Raw genomic sequence first — 17998 nt, forward strand, 5'->3', positions numbered from 1 at the left:
CCAGTTTCAAAACTACAATCGTGGTCAAAAGTGTACATACACTTGTAAAGAACATGATGTCATGGCTGTCTTGAGTTTCCAATCATTTCTACAACTCTTATTTTTTTGTGAGAGTGATTGGAGCACATACCGTATTTTTCGGACTATAAGTCGCAGTTTTTTTCATAGTTTGGCCGGGGGTGCGACTTATACTCAGGAGCGACTTATGTGTGAAATTATTAACACATTAGCGTAAAATATCAAATAATATTATTTATCTCATTCACGTAAGAGACTAGACCAGGGGTCGGCAACCCGCGGCTCCGGAGCCGCATGCGGCTCTTTGACCACTCTGATGCGGCTCAGCTGCATACTTGCCAACACCCCGATTTTCCCAGGAGACTTATGGATCTCAGTGCCTCTCCTAGATGACTCCCAGGGCAAATATAATCCTATTTTCACCCTAATTACTAATAATTAAGGGCGTGCCCTAATTGCACTGCAGTAATTGTCCTCTATACCATTTACAAACAGCGTGCCAGCCCGGCCACATGTTGTATGTAGCTTTTACTTGCACACGTCGGAGACAGCAAAGCATACTTAGTCATCAGCCACACAGCTTACACTGACGGTAGCCGTATAAAACAACTTTAACACTGTTACGTTACAAATAAACACATTTCTGGAGAACATCCCACCGTAACACAACACAACCAATACCCAGAATCCCATGCAGCCCTAACTCTTCCGGTCTAGATTATACACCCCCGCTACCACCAAACCCCCCCCCACACATCAACCCCCCCCCCCCCCCCCCGTGCGTCGGTTGAGCGGAAGAGTTAGGGCTGCATGGGATTCTGGGTATTTGTTGTGTTGTGTTTATGTTGTGTTACAGTGCAGATGTTCTCCAGAAATGTGTTTGTCATTCTTTTTTGGTGTGGGTTCAAAGTGTGGCGCATATTTGTAACGTAACAGTGTTAAAGTTGTTTTATACGGCTACCGTCAGTGTAAGCTGTGTGGCTGATGACCTAGTACGCCTTGCTGTCACTTACGTGAGCAAGCTGAAGCTGCATTCTACATGTGGTCGAGCAGGTACACTGTTTGGGCAGGCTGTAGAGGGCGCCAAAAAGCAGTGCCATCACGCCCTGATATTCGGGAGTCTCCCGGAAATAATGAGAGGGATGGTAAGTATGACGCTATCAAGCGCCATTCATCCAAAACTCGTGGGCCGCACTAACATTAAATTTCCATAATAAAGTGCGTGCCGGTGCGTGTGTCAGAGACCCCTGGTTAACATAGCACAAAGCAATTTAAGCTTTGTATGCGGTGTTTTTCATTTTAAATTTAAATTTTTTTTTTGTGGCTCCCATTATTTTCTTTAATTTGTGAAACTTGCCAAAATGGCTCTTTGAGTGGTAAAGGTTGCCGACCCCTGGACTAGACGTATAAGATTTCATGGGATTTAGCGATTAGGAGTGACAGATTGTTTGGTAAACGTATAGCATGTTCTATATGTTATAGTTATTTGAATGACTCTTACCATAATATGTTACGTTAACATACCAGGCACGTTCTCAGTTGGTTATTTATGCCTCATATAACGTACACTTATTCAGCCTGTTGTTCACTATTCTTTATTTATTTTAAATTGCCTTTCAAATTTCTATTCTTGGTATTGGCTTTTATCAAATACATTTCCCCAAAAAATGCGACTTATACTCCAGTGCGACTTATATGTTTTTTTCCTTCTTTATTATGCATTTTCAGCAGGTGCGACTTATACTCCGAAAAATACGGTACTTGTTGGTCACAAAAACATTCATGAAGTTTGCTTCTTTTATGAATTTATTATGGGTCTACTGAACATGTGAGGGTCAAAAGTATACATACAGCAATGTTAATATTTGCTTACATGTCCCTTGGCAAGTTTACCTGCAATAAGGCACTTTTGGTAGCCATCCACAAGCTTCTGACTGAAATTTTGACCACTCCTCTTGACAAAATTGGTGCCGTTCAGCTAAATGTGTTGCTTTTCTGACATGGACTTGTTTCTTCAGCGTTGTCCACACCTTTAAGTCAGGACTCTGGGAAGGCCATTCTAAAACCTTCATTCTAGCCTGATTTAGCCATTCCTTTACCACTTTTGAGGTGTGTTTGGGGTCATTGTCCTGTTGGAACACCCATCTGCGCCCAAGACCCAACCTCCGGGCTGATGATTTTAGCTTGTCCTGAATAATTTGGAGGTAATCCTCCTTTTTCATTGTCCCATTTAAAGCAGCAGTTCCATTGGCAGCAAAAACAGGCCGAGAGCATAATACTACCACCACCATGCTTGACGGTAGGGATGGTGTTCCTGGGATTAAAGGCCTCACCTTTTCTCCTCCCAACATATTGCTGGGTATTGTGGCCAAACAGCTCCATTTTTGTTTCATCCGACCACAGAACTTTCCTCCAGAATGTCTTATCTTCGTCCGTGTGATGTCAGATGAAACAAAAATTGAGCGGTTTGGCCACAATACCCAGCAATATGTTTGGAGGAAAAGTGAGGCCGTTAACCCGTGATAATTTTGGTCACAATGACCGTGATAAGAAATTATCATACCGTGACATCCCTCGAACAGTAACTGTTTGAATATAGGACAAGAAACCACTGTACTTTAATCAAGTGATTCTTTGGCGTACCAATAGATGGAGCCCACACCACAGTTTGAGAATCACTGGTTTACCAAGTACAAGGCAGAATAATTCTTCTATAAACATTGTGGACCTTATTGAAAAATTAGATACTGGTAATCTTATTCATTTCATCATGAGAATCAAAACTGACTCAACTATTTATTTATGAGAAATGTATTTATTGTTTATGTAATTAATATTTATTTACTTACTCATTTATCTATTTATTTGATTTACTGTTAATTCATTGAATAATTTATTCACTGTTATAATTTATTTCATTGAACGCCTATAAATCCAGATTGAGAGCACTTGAGATTACCTTTTTAAATCAACTGTTTTTCTACGTGTGTATGCCATGTCTTTTTATGTAACTGTATCTTTTGCTGCCTCTTGGCCAGTACTCCCTTGAAAAAAAGTTTATTTCCTGATTAAATAAAATAAAATGTGTTACAGATTGAGTACAAACAAATGTGTTAGAAATTGCTTTAAAACGGAAAGGGGTGGAACTAAATAAGATCTGCTTCTTCCTACTCCTTTTCGGACATGGGAAACTGGAAACATGTGACGTGGAATCATATTGTAATTGTACGCATGTTTGATTAACTACAACCATAACCATAAAGTTGCTTTGACATTGGCAGTAAATACTGTAGATGTATTTCAGAATGAACTTTGTCTTTTGGCCCACAACCTGCCAATGATGTCATCTTGCGATTAGGCAGCCTCTGCACATGGCAGACATTATAGATGTAGGATTAGATAAGTATGTCTGTATCGACTTATTAGCTAGTCCACCTGTTGGTGATTGAAAATGTTTTAAGCCTTCTGTTTTCTCCATCCTCCCCACAGCCTCCTCCTCAGATTCACAGATGACACTTTCGATCCAGAGCAAGCCGCCACAATAGGTGAGTAATCACGCTGAGCTCATTTGGCAAATGGATAAAACAGAAATAAACCAAAATGTAACATAAACCAAATTAATTTAACACAAGGCAAAATCTGACATTTCAACAATAGTATCAAATACATTTACTGTACCTTTAGTTGACCAACATGTTGGGAAATTTAGTGGACCCAAATCAAACTAAAGTATGACTGAGAGTAAAATGTATTTTAGGGGTAAAAAAAGAAACTACGACAAGAACTAAATCAAAAACTGCTGTTGACAGAAGTATTTTATTTGATTATTGACTGGTATTTCTCTCTCCTTACTGACTAATGTGTGAGGGACTACAAGTTCACTGTGTTGTTTCCAGGAAAACAAATACAGTCATTCCTCATTTATCATGGCTAATGGTCGCGATAAACACATTCCCGCATGATTATTATTAATAAATGAAGTATGTTCATAGTTGAAGCATAAAAAAACTGTCTACGACCTTTTTTAAACATTGTTAGAGCCATCTAAACTTGAAATAACACCCATATAGTCACCTTTTACCATAGCTGCCAACTCTTCAGGATTCTGCGGAAGACTTCTGGAAATTGCAAATCCTCTTCGTCATCACGGGGGGGGGGAAACGGCAGCCGCTGCTGACTCTGTGTACTGCCATTACAGCTAGCTAGCTACGTGTATTGTATAGCAACGTAGCAAACACAACCATTGATATTAGCTCTGACAAGCACAAAGACAGCGCTAAAGTCAGAGACGAGACAAAGCCGATCCAGAGTTTCCTCAGGTATGTCACGCAGAAATATTTAACTCTCGCCCGCTATGTCCATGGTTTCCCCTAAACTACTACGATTGATTGATTGATTGATTGAGACTTTTATTAGTAGGTTGCACAGTGAAGTACATATTCCGTACAATTGACCACTAAATGGTAACACCCGAATAAGTTTTTCAACTTGTTTAAGTCGGGGTCCACTTAAATTGATTCATGATACAGATATATACTATCATATGCTGTATACTATCATCATAATACAGTCATCACACAAGATAATCACATTGAATTATTTACATTATTTACAATCAGGGGTGTGGAGGGGGGGTGGGGGGGGGGATATGGACATCAAGTAGTGGACATAGAGAGAGAGAGAGAGAGATCAGAAGGCATAAGAAAAAGAAAAAGTATCTGCATTTGATTGTTTACATTTGATTATTAGCAATCTGGGGAGGGTGTTAGTTTAGGGTTGTAGCTGCCTGGAGGTGAACTTTTATTGCGGTTTTGAAGGAGGATAGAGATGCCCTTTCTTTTATACCTGTTGGGAGCGCATTCCACATTGATGTGGCATAGAAAGAGAATGAGTTAAGACCTTTGTTAGTTCGGAATCTGGGTTTGACGTGGTTAGTGGAGCATCCCCTGGTGTTGTGGTTATGGCGGTCATTTACGTTAAGGAAGTAGTTTGACATGTACTTCGGTATCAGGGAGGTGTAGCGGATTTTATACCTGTGGTGGTGGGGGTGTGGTTATGGGCGTGGTCACAATGATGTCATTGAGTAATTTGCATGACTTGCAATATGATTTACTTTAAAAAGGTTCAAAAATGTATACATACATTTAAAACAAGTCTGTTGTGAATTAGTAATAACGTGTATATATTTTTTATAGTTTGTCACATTTTCAATTGTTGCTGCTTTTTTTCAAGTGTTTAAAGACTTTAAATTATTTTTTCAATTAAAAACAACTAGCAACAAATGTGAAACATGTTTCTGGTGTTATTATAAAATGTAGTCGTGTTAAGAGACTCATAACTTCTTGTCCCTCCATGTCTCCGACTAAAGAGGCTCGCTGCAGCCAGCATGACGTCACACTTGCTGGGCGCTGTTGCTCCAGTTGGACTTTCTCTTCTTAAAAGCCGCCATTGTCCTGTTAATATTTGCACATTTGTACAATGCTGTCTACGTGGGTATTTCTGCAACATATATAAAAATGATGTCCACATCACAGACATGCTGACAACGCTTGAGACAGTCTCAATGGCTTGCGTTTTGTTTACATCTGGTTTCAGTAGCGCGGTTTTCGATGATCAAAGCATTTTTCCGGTGGTCAAGATTTCTATACATCACTTGTCAATAGTGCACAAATTATAGTTCTTAGCGATGTTAATCCTTAACTCGGAAACGGACATCCCGCCTGTTGAATATCCTTATCGATCGCCACAACCTACTAATATGAAATATAGTAGGTTTAGAGTTGTTTTTTTACGATTCCGATGACATTTTCGATCCGGTTCTTTATCGGTTCTCTAATCAATTCTTATTTGGATGAAAGGATAACAAACAAGTTGATTAGCGTTAACTTTTTTTGGTTTAGAAGAAACAATTGGACAAACTCAGCATTAAGGTCTGAAGAGACTGACAAACTCAACAGGGGGCATCAGTAGTCAGGGGTTCCCCAGAAAAAAAAATTTTTTAGAAAATAACTAATATAATAATACAATTAATCGTGCACTGTAAAAAAGAAACAAAATCTTACATACAATTATTATTTTTAAAAGAATACAAGCTGACCACCTAAAAATTAAACTACGTAGGCAAATACAAGCAAGTCAAGTCTTCTGCAACCATCAGCTATAAACATTAACCATTATTTTGCAGAAAAATCAGCATATCTGTCTTTTTCCAAGGAGGTTTTGAGATTTTTCGGACTAATTACGATGTCTCCGCTATGGAGAACAATTCTCAGTCAGCGGAGATTCACGTCCGGCTTTGGACGGGCTCGAAAAACTTTTCACCGTCATGATTCTGGTAGTGTTTCCTCTCTTTGATAAAGTATCCAGTTTGCAGGTATTGCAAGTTGGGCTGATGTCATCCATTATCGTGACTAACTCGCCAGCTTTTGTGCCGTTTCAGCGTTGTGCGTGGTGACGACACACGCTCACAGGAATCTACAGTATAGGGCCTATGTGTCAAAGTCAGAGCCTGCGGGTCAGATCCGGCCCGCGAATAAACCATCTATGGCCCCTAGGATAATATTTGATTAGTGTTAGAATCAGCCCGCAAGCCACAGCCGCCTGCTGCTGTTTTGCGCGCACCAATACTCCATCGGTGTTGGTGCTAGGAATGTTCTAAATGCAGGGACCCCATCAAGTCGTAAAAATGGGGTCCTTCAGTAAATTTTTGGGGCCCTACTTTTTTGTAAGCGTTTTGAAAACAAATGATAAATGTATGCATTATCCTGTTATATCTCATATTCTATATCAGTGGTTCTCAAATGGGGGTACGCGTACCCCTGGGGGTACTTGAAGGTATGCCAAGGGGTACGTGAGATTTTTTTCAAATATTCTATAAATAGCAACAATTCAAAAATCCTTTATAAATATATTTATTGAATAATACTTCAACAAAATATGAATGTAAGTTCATAAACTGAACATCCAATCATGTAGGCTATTCCATTCATTACAATGCAACAATGCAATATTCAGTGTTGACAGCTAGATTTTTTGTGGACATGTTCCATAAATATTGATGTTAAAGATTTCTTTTTTTGCGAATAAATGTTTAGAATTAAGTTCATGAATCCAGATGGATCTCTATTACAATCCCCAAAGAGGGCACTTTAAGTTGATGATTAATTCTATGTGTAGAAATCTTTATTTATAATTGAATCACTTGTTTATTTTTTAACAAGTTTTTAGTCAATTTTATATATTTTTTGCCAAATAGTTCAAGAAAGACCACCACAAATGAGCAATATTTTGCACTGTTATACAATTTACTAAATCAGAAACTGATGACATAGTGCTGTATTTTACTTCTTTATCTCTTTTTTTTCAACCAAAAATTCTTTGCTCTGATTAGGGGGTACTTGAATCAAAAAAAAATGTCACAGTGGGTACATCACTGAAAAAAGGTTGAGAACCACTGTTCTATATTGTGTTTTGGAAAAAGGTTGTCATAAGCGTTACTTAATTCATTAAAAAAATAATAGAAAAGAAAACAAATGTTTATGCATTTGTAATTGTATTGAGTTATAAACATTCATTCACTTCCTTCTTTCCTTCAGGTACTAAACTTTGCCACTGCCTGTATTTGTTTCTATATTTTCATTGTAATATTTTCAGACTGTGTTTGTTCTATTTTTGGCAAAAGAAAACAATCTGAAGTGGTTTTTAGTTTTTAGTTTTAATGCCATGATTTTAATAGTCCGGCCCGCGCGTGCACAGATTTTCCTCCATGCGGCCCCTGAGCTAAAATGAGTTTGACACCCCTGGTGTAAGGGAGCCGTTAACAAAACTGGCAAATCATTCCCAGGGATTGAAACACTGCAAGCCGGTTCTAAACAAGAACTAGATTTCCATTCCCATCCCTAATAATAAAACAAGACAAATACTGTAATTAATGTAATACACAATCCATCCATCCATCCATCCATTTTCTACCACTTGTCCCTCTCTGGGCCACGGGGTAATTGGAGCCTTTCCCAGTTGTGCTCCGGTGGAAGGCAGGTTACACCCTCACCGCAGGGCCAACATAGACAGACAACATTCACACTCGAGGGCCACTTTAGTGTTGCTAATCAACCTATCCCTAGGCACATGTCTTTAGAGCAGGCCTGGCCCTAACCAATTTGGCGCCCTAGGCAAGATTTTAGGTGGCGCCCCCCCACATCGGCAGTGAAGTGTACTCACAAGAAACCGAATAGCTTTGTCTTTGACCTTTTTTTTTACTTAAAGAAAGCAAATTAACATATTATATGAGAATGTTATGTTATGATTATCTTTAACCGAATCACAGCAGTGCTCAAATTAAAAAACAGCATTCCCTCTCATGTGATATTGCTTAATTAACATTAATGATGTGCACTTTAACAACTAGGCTTACAACTATACCTAATATATAAAGGGGTGGAAAAGTGACTATTACCTGCAGGGCAAACATTAGCTAACCAGAAGGCAATAACAATGTAAACAGAAAACACCTGCTTAAAAGATCTAATACAAATGTCCCTGAGTACTGTAATTACCTAACGTTACATTATTTTTTTCCAAAACAATTTAGCCCCCTCCACAATATTAACCCGACGTTAAAACAGAACTAGCTATTTATTGATTAGCAATTGCCAATCATGTAACATTAGCTTAATGCTAAAAAGCCAGGTTACTATCACATTCTGTAACAGACAAATAATTTTATGTAGGCTAACGTTACCTACCTGCTACCTCTGTCTTTTTCTCGTTTCTCCTCCTCCTCTTTTCTCTTTTTTCTTCCCTGGGCACCTGGCAGTTTTGGCCGTTTTGACATCTTGTGTTGATTTTTTGATGTGGTGACGTCCAAAAAGAGTCATGATACGGGAAGGGAGGGGGCGCACCGTGCGGGGGGAGGGGGTGCATAATGTTGTAACAAATAGTCAGTCTACCCCAGGGCAGCTGTGGCTACGAAAGTAGTTTACCACCACCAGGTGTGAATGAATGATGGGTTTTTAACATGTAAAGCGACTTTGGGTACTTAGAAAAGCGCTATATAAATCCCAGGTATTATTATTATTATTAAATAATATTTCTATTAAATAGGCTTTACTTTGCATTTTAATTAACGTGGGATTATTTTTTGTATTTAGAAATAATAGTACCAATTTTTTTCTTTTTTTTTTTTCTCCAACATTTGTGGCACTGGCGTGGCGCCCCCTGATGGACGGCGCCCTTAGCATTTGCCTATATGGCCTATGTCACGGGCCGGCCCTGCTTTAGAGGTGGGAAGAAGCTGGAGTACCTGTAGAGCAGTGTAGAGCCAGCCCCCCCCCCCTGCTGGCGGGGGGTGTATTTAAAAAAAATATATATATATATATTTTTTTTACATAAATAAATACAATCATGTGTGCTTACGGACTGTATCCCTGCAGACTGTATTGATCTATATTGATATATAATGTATATATTGTGTTTTTTATGTTGATTTCATTTAAAAAAAACAAAAAAAAACATTTTTTTTTATTTTATTTTTTTTTAATTTCTTGTGCGGCCCGGTACCAATCGGGGCCGCGGCCCGGTGGTTGGGGACCACTGCTGTAGAGAACCCAATAAACCTAATTTAACACCGAAATTGGGCCCAAAACATGTAAAATATGCTTAAAAAACTTTTTTTTTTTTAAATATATACATCTACATTGTAGTTGAAGTGCGATGTAGCGAGCCACGGCTGTATTCAAAATATTGTGCAAGGTCAAGGCATGGGTGGCTCCTGTTGAACTTGGCAAACTGGGATTCTCTGACAACCAGATGTCTGCACTGAATTTAAGCCCCTCTTTGTTTACTTAAGATTCAAACAAAGTCACTTTTAATCTCTCACCGCTCTTTTACACTGAAAGTATTGGTACCATCTGGAGCAATAAGGTCAACTCAGTTTCTGTCATTTGTCACATTAACTTGTTGACACAAATCTCGATTGTGTTATGTTACACAGTCACTCTGCCCTTACTTAACGACCTGTAATGCTAATGACGCATTATTATAGCAGCTGCTCACCAGTCAGTACCAAAAAAAAGGAGGTGGTTTGTATTAAGAAGAGCATTCATGAACTAGCTGAGACGTGTCAAACAGCAGTTACATGTCTGCCGACTGGCAAAAAGAATGCAAGATTTCAATCCAATCCAATCCACTTCATTTGTATAGCACATTCAAACAAAAAAAATGTTTCCAAAGTGCTGCACAACAATATTAAAAACAATATTCAAAAATTATCCTTAGCTCCACCAATGACTGAAAAAAACTAAAATAATAATAATAAATAAATACATATAAAACCATTATAAAAATAAATATGATTAAAAATTATTTTAAAGGGTAAAACGAATTAAAACAAAAAAAAAATCTAAATTTAAAAACACAGAGGACCACACAACACAACTCACGTAGTGTTAAAAGCCAGAGAATAAAAGTGGGTCTTAAGACGAAACTTAAAACAGTCCACTGTGGGAGCAGTTGGAACATGGAGGGGCAGAGTGTTCCAGAGCTTAGGGCCGACCACAGAGAAGGCCCCTGTCTCCCCTGGTTTTAAGTCTGGTCTTGGGCACCACGAGCTGGAGCTGGCTCTCGGACCTTCAGGAGTGTAAATTTGGATGAGGTCCGAGATATAGTGAGGTGCCAGTCCATGCAAAGCTTTAAAAGCAAACAGCAATATTTTAAAATCAATTCTCAAATGAACAGAGTCTCAAGAATTGGGGTTCAAAATTTCAAAATTGGGGTTCAAAAGTTATTACAATATTTACTTCACATGGAATCATGTCTATCATCTAATAGAACAAGCTAGCAGTTACAGTATCAATATTTATAATGTTCACACAGTGCATCAGACACACAATTCTAAATCGGGCTATAAAAATGTACTGAATGGCAAAAGTCAATTCAAAAGCCTTGCTCCCCTCTGAATGTAGCTGGGTACAGTACTGGGACCCCTGCACTTATTTGCATGTTGTCTGCTATTTAGCATGTCTTTCACATGACTTCAGAGACTCCTTGCAGATCTTGGCAAGTTGGACATGAAGTGTTTTTGTTTTGCAATGATGTAGCCGGTAAAGTGTCACAGAGGCTGCTTTTTCGTTGTCTAGGTGTTGACTTCAAAGTGAAGACCATCTCCGTAGACGGTAACAAGGCAAAGCTGGCAATATGGGTAAGTGTGCACAAAGTATTTTAGGAACTGTCAAGTCCACAAAAAACTGGGAGTTCATTTACTGAAGTTCCTGCTAGTGTCCAGAAGATGGCACTCATGCGACACCATTTCCACCCTCACCTACACTGAGATCCTCTTTGCAGCTTTTGTCAAGTCTGCCTTGGTCTTTGCTCTGTTCCAACTCCTATTTTTCCTTTTTCAAGATGGTTTTGTGTTACAGGACACGGCTGGACAGGAGCGCTTCAGGACCCTGACACCCAGTTACTACCGAGGTGCCCAAGGAGTCATCCTAGGTAGGACAGTCATCACAATGCAGCGTAATGGTCCTAACACAAGTTCATCACAGGACCTTCATGTGTGAACTGTGTCACTTCATTCATGTCAGCATATATCTCTTGTGTTTCTGTCCAGTGTACGACGTCACAAGACGAGAAACCTTCACTAAACTGGAGAACTGGCTCAACGAGCTGGAGACATACTGTACGAGGAATGACCTCGTGAAAATGCTTGTTGGAAACAAAATTGATAAGGTGAGTGGAGTTCTGGTTGTTTTTCTTCCATTATTAACTTATACAAATTCAATTCATAGTCCTGCGCCTGCCACAGAAATCCCAGTTTGATTTGGACCATGTTCAAGTTGTGTGTATTAGGAAGAGTACTTTTATTGAGCTAAATTAGAGCCATACATTTTCTACTTAAAGTCAACTTTTAAACCGAAAAATCAAGTTTTGTTGTTGAATATTGAAAAATACATCAGTGTATGTATTACAAAAATTGCACACATTATTTTCCAGGTTGATTATAGATATGATACGCTCTATTTAAACTAATTATTTGTTTTTCACTTGAATATATTGTGATATTTGTGCTTTTTGTTTTGTCATATTCAAATCTTAGTTTTTAATGTCATTGTTTACTTGTTTTTTGTGTTCAGTTTTTTAGATTTAGAGTTTTGGCACAAATTTTGCATCAACAGAAAGGGGTGTGGAATCATGACTGACAGCTTAGCAAAAAGAAGAGGGGGGCCTACCACGTTGCGTTCAGGGATTGTAGGAAATAAATCAATTCAACTCAACACCTCATGTAGGCTACACCCATGGTCGCAAATATTTTATCGGAAAAATGGAAAGCTCAAAGTTTTTACGTCTTTATGTCATTTTGTTTCATTATGTTTTGCAAATTAGGGCCACACGTTTTGTACTTAAAGTGATCTTTAAAACCAAAAAATCAAGTTTTGAGGTTGAATATTGAAAAATACATCATTGTATGTATTGGAGGGAAAAAGGGCACACTTTTTTTTCAGGTTGTAATTATGGTACATTCTGGTAACTCTTTTGATCTTATTTAAACAAATGATTTATTTTTCACTTCCATATATTGTGATATTTGAGCTTTTGTTTTGTCATATTGAAATCTTAGTTTTTAATGTCATTGTTTGTTATATTGTGCTTTCCTCTACCATTGCTGACTTTCTGCTTGTTGTTCTATGAAAACACTTGGTATGAAGCACATTCTGCCAGGAAAACACTTGTATGGCAAATCTGAAAAATGGCTGTTTTGATGGTTGCTAATATTTTTTCCAATTAGTTTGCAATAAAGTGTCTTCTGGTGTATCTAGTTAGTTTTACCATTTGGTTTTCCAACCTGAAAGAGCAGTGAATTAATTATTATACTTACAATTCATTCTGGCTCTCGGATTTTCCTTTGTCTTTGTACTGTTTTGTCCGTATGGATATGAAATCAAGGTTTCCTCGACATGTAAACAATCACGGCACAACCATGGCAAGATTACTGCCGCCACACTTTCAAAATAACTTTGTTTTCATTTTTCATGTAAAGATTAGTCTTTTTTTTTTTTAACATGAAAACCAATTTAAGTGGTATATTGTATAAATGGATATACTATAATTAGTTGTTTTTTATGTACTGTTGCCTCGAATAAGTTTGAAAAACAGCTCAAATATCTTAAAAAACCTTCCTCATTGCTTTTATTAAAAAAAAAACGTGCATCTAAATGGCTTGTCAGAGGCGTGTCAGCAGCTGGTCACGCATCTAAAGGAATTGACACCCGGCAAAAGTGAGGAGAGAAAGTTGACTAGAAAAGTATTTTAATCTGATTAATGCATTTCTTGTTCAATCCGGCGTAATTTACCCTAAATCATTTGACATTACTACCAGCAATAACGTCTATCTTTACGCCTTCCAACCTCCGTTTGGACGTCACTGTGTAGACCAGGGGTAGGGAACCTACGGCTCTAGAGCCAGATGTGGCTCTTTTGATGTCTGCATCTGGCTCTCAGATAAATCTTAGCTGACATTGCTTAACACAATAAGTAATGAATAATTCCGCTGGTAATCAGTGTTAAAAATAACGTTCAGAATATAAAACATTCTCATGCATCTTAATCCATCCATCCGTTTTCTTCCGCACCTGTTCATTAATGGTAAGAAGTATTTGATTTATAGTTGGTTAACTTCAGAATAACAATGTTATTAAAAATAATAAGAGACTTATTATACTCTAAAAATGTTGGTATTCCATGTTAAATAAATACTATATGGCTCTCGGAACTACATTTTAAAATATTTGGCTTTCATGGCTCCCTCAGCCAAAAAGGTTCCCGACCCCTGGTGTAGACTGTAGTGTTCACTTGAGTGTGTGGTTTTCTCCGGGCACTCCACTTTCCTCCTACATTCCAAAAATATATTCTTGTTAGCTTCATTGGAGACTGTAAATTGTCCAAAGATATGAATGTTAGTGTGAACGATTGTCGTTCTGTGCCCTGCGATTGGCCATGCTAATTTGAGTTAGCTTGTCAATGAGCTAATCCATTGTACGTTAGCATTAAGCTAGCGGCATTAGAGCCCAACCTTCATCCTGCATAATTGTATTGCTTTTTTTGGTTTATTCCAAATTATATTATTAATTTAACATAATTCCTACATGTGTATATACAATGTACTTTCTTGAGTGTAGTTAGTTTTACAGTGACTTTATTGTGAAGAATATCAACAAAACACTAATTTTTTTTTTTTTTCAAAAATATAACTCAAAGGACTTTTTTGATTGATTGATTGAAACTTTTATTAGTAGATTGCACAGTACAGTACATATTCCGTACAATTGACCACTAAATGGTAACACTCCAATACGTTTTTCAACTTGTTTAAGTCGGGGTCCATGTAAATCAATTCATAGTACTGTGTACAAATTTGGCAAACTAAATTGCAACAGTCAGGCAGGGCAGAATAAAGTGTAACCTGTTCCCTTTATACCAGTGTTTTTCAACCTTTTTTGAGCCAAAGCACATTTTTTGCTTTGGCACACCACCAGCAGAAATGATTAAAAAACAAAACTCAGTTGACAGTAAAAAGTCGTTGTCTCAATTGTTGGAAATGACTTTAAACCATAACCAACCATGCATCACTTAAGTTCTTGTCTTGCGCTCCTATTTTGGTGGCTTTTTCTGTTTTTTGGTATTTTCCTGTAGCAGTTTAATGTCTTCCTTTGAGCAATATTTCCCACATGTGCTTTGTTTTAGCAATCAAGAATATTTCAGTTGTTTTTATCCTTCTTTGTGGGGACATTGTTGATTGTCATGTCATGTTCGGATGTACATTGTCTTTGCTCCACAGTAAGTCTTTGCTGTCGTCCAGCATTCTGTTTTTGTTTACTTTGTAGACAGTTCGGTTTTAGTTTGGTTCTGCATAGCCTTCCCTAAGCTTCAATGCCTTTTCTTAGGAGCACTCACCTTTTGTTTATTTGTGGTTTAAGCATTAGACATCTTTTTACCTGCACACTGCCTCCCGCTGTTTCTGACATCTACATAGCAATTAGCTACCTGCTGCCACCTACTGATATGGAAGAGTATTACACGGTTACTCTGCCGAGCTCTAGACAGCACCGACACTCAACAACAACACATCATTTGCGGACTATAATTACTGCTTTGCAAAACAAATTTTTAACCCAAATAGGTGAAATTAGATAATCTCCCACGGCACACCGGTGTGCCGCGGCACAGTGGTTGAAAAACACTGCCTTATACAATAAGCAACAATTGAAAGTGCACAGTCTACCAAGTCTAATTATTTGTGTTAAAGCTGACTGTGATTATTATGTAAGAAATTTTTTAAAATATTAATAATTATGTGATTAATTAATAACACTATTTGTTTTTGAATATACATAACATTTGTTTAGCCTTTTTTAAAGAAAGTATATGCATCATTGCAATTCAAAATTATCCTGTCATACATGTCATACTGACCACGCCCCTAGCCACGCCCCCTGCCCCCAGCACATATATAGTGGCCCTCTAGTGGAAACCCTGGGAATGGTTTTAAATTATGTTCATTATGGTGTTAAAAAAATGTATAGTTGAAACCTGATATACTTCAGGGTTTTTTTGCTCCAATAGTTGGTGCCGTTTTTAAAGTTTCATTTCTCTAGTATTTTCTTTCGAGGTAAAATGAAAATAGTTAAAGAAATGTCAGGAGGCGTACACATTTTTCTGAGATTTTATACTTGGTTTGCTTGGTGGGATACATTGTGGTTGTCTGCAGTAATGCATTTCTGATTCATAATCTTTCTTCTGCACACATATGACTCATTATTTGACCCTTCTTTCTATTTAGGCAATAAAGCAAATCAGAATAGAATATGTCCAAAATAAGTCACAGCCAGTGGACAAATGAGACAAATAAATGAGCATGGTAGAGCCACCCACATATTTCTGACAGAGTGGCAGTGGACCGCCATTGTGTTCTGTTCTTTACACACAAAAACAACAACTTTCCCCCCTGTGCCCCGAGAGGCTCGCAGCAGTTGACGGCTCCGCCCGCCTACTTTTTTGTTTCAGGAAAACCACGATCTAGACAGGGCAGAAGGGCTGAAGTTTGCAAGAAAACATTCCATGCTGTTTATAGGTAAGCCAGGAGGATTCCCTCCCCTCCTAAGACCCTCTGGGCTTGTGTTACTGGACTTTTTTGCAAACTGTTTTATAGGGGAGTCCATTTATTTGGTCTTTTAAAGGGGAACTGCACTTTTTTTTTTTTTTTTGGAATTGTGCCCGTCGTTCACAATCATTATGAGAGACATGACGATGGATGTGTGTATTGCATTCTAAATATTAGATAAATGCGATCAAAAGTTTTCTTACAATGGAGCCTGTAAAGCCGTTAAAAACATCCCAACACCTCCATTGAGGTTTTATATACATGATGTAATTTAGTAAGATTTATAATAACATATATATTTACGTATGTTGATCATTTCAAGCATATGCGGTGCATTACTTTAGTTCACTTTTTTTTCTTCATCACTGATTACTCACTGCAGACTTTGAGTGTCAACAAACATAATAAAACATCACTTACTGTACATTGTCTGCTGTCACTAGGATGCCGACTGCTAGGATGTTCATATACAGTGTTCCCTCGTTTAACGCGGGGGTTACATTCCAAAAAATACCTGCTTTAAGTGAGATCCGTGTAGAAGTTTATCTATTTATTTTTTTCGTTTTTTGTGTTTTCGTTTATTTTATATTTATTTTCTTTACACTATATGTTTTCATTTACAGGATGTTTTTTGTTTTTTTAATTTACTTTCCATGTTTTTTAATTTGTTTTTTCGTCTACAGTACTGGGGCCGTACTTATCAAGCTTCTTAGAGTGCCATTTTACACTTAAGTCCTGAGAATTTGCGAAATGTAGTCCTACTCTCAAACTTAAGAATAAAAGCTTTTTATCAACGTTCTTTTGTCTAAGAATCACTCCTACTCTCCACGATATTTAAGAGACCTTCAGAGGTGTCTTAAGTGGTTAGGAGTTGCCAGCAGGGGGTGGCACTGAGGCGAGAGAGACGTGCGCAAACGTTCAGGGAACGGAACAATGTTTTTTTTTTTTTGATGACGAGCAGCTGATCAAACGGTATCGTTTAGACAGAGCGGATATTATTTTTGTCACAGATTTAATACTTTTCGATTCCTTGTTGATTTCTGCATGTGTCTGCAGTGGGCTAGTATATATAGAGCCACCCACACCAGTTTCAAATTAGTTGCCTAATTAATGAATTGGAAAGAAAATGTTATGACAGTAGCGTATGTGTGTGGCCGTGAGGTGAGTGACGTCAGTGAGTGTGTGGGCGATAGAAGAGAGGGAGCGGTAGCGTGAGTGCCGGCGGGGACTAGTTTGTTTTGTATTATTTTGTAGTTTATTGTCAAAATATACACTCCCATTGTCCACTTAAATATTTCCAAGATATTTCTTTATTCTTAGACAACGGATTCCCTTCCGTGATTGGTCATTTCTACGGACACAGAAATGACGTCACCTAAAATTGCGTTTACGGCACATAGTAATGTCGTAATTCAGCTCTGAATGTGACACTTAAGATTCAGTCCTACACTTCGCTGAAAGTGTGAGTAAGACGCTTGATAACTAACTTTTAAGTGCAGCTTTCAGCGAAGAATTTATGTACTCTTAAGTCAACTCTTAGCAGACTTCTTAGGAGTAATTCTAAGAAGCTTGATAAGTACGGCCCCTGTACTGTATATATATATATTTTCGTTTCTTATGTTTTAAGTCTGTAAAACCCCTAACCACACACTTTATAAACTTTTCTCAGACAGGCATTAACATTTTCTCACATTTCTCTCGTTTAAACACTCTCAAAGTTCAAACCTTGGTGGATTTAGAAAAAATAAGTACATAACGGTACACTACTGTATTAAAGAATGAAACCAAAGATCAAAACCTGTTTTTTAGGGCTCTAGGATTTTT

General features: G+C 37.9%; 2 protein-coding genes across 2 annotated transcripts in view; one reads left to right on the forward strand and one right to left on the reverse strand.

Moving 5' to 3' along the window:
- Window positions 1–17998, reverse strand: part of LOC133630269 (divergent protein kinase domain 2A) — a 482954-nt gene that overhangs the window by 166644 nt on the left and 298312 nt on the right. The gene's annotated exons all lie outside the window — the stretch shown is intronic.
- LOC133630516 (ras-related protein Rab-18-like) overlaps window positions 1–17998 on the forward strand; it is a 34205-nt gene that overhangs the window by 9553 nt on the left and 6654 nt on the right. The window contains exons 2-6 of the mRNA XM_062022128.1: window positions 3508–3563; window positions 11154–11215; window positions 11436–11508; window positions 11627–11745; window positions 16078–16144. Coding sequence (XP_061878112.1) covers window positions 3508–3563; window positions 11154–11215; window positions 11436–11508; window positions 11627–11745; window positions 16078–16144 — 377 coding nt within the window. The remainder of the gene's footprint in view (window positions 1–3507; window positions 3564–11153; window positions 11216–11435; window positions 11509–11626; window positions 11746–16077; window positions 16145–17998) is intronic.

The sequence above is a fragment of the Entelurus aequoreus genome, linkage group LG15, assembly GCF_033978785.1.
Source record: "Entelurus aequoreus isolate RoL-2023_Sb linkage group LG15, RoL_Eaeq_v1.1, whole genome shotgun sequence".
Lineage (NCBI taxonomy): Eukaryota > Metazoa > Chordata > Actinopteri > Syngnathiformes > Syngnathidae > Entelurus > Entelurus aequoreus.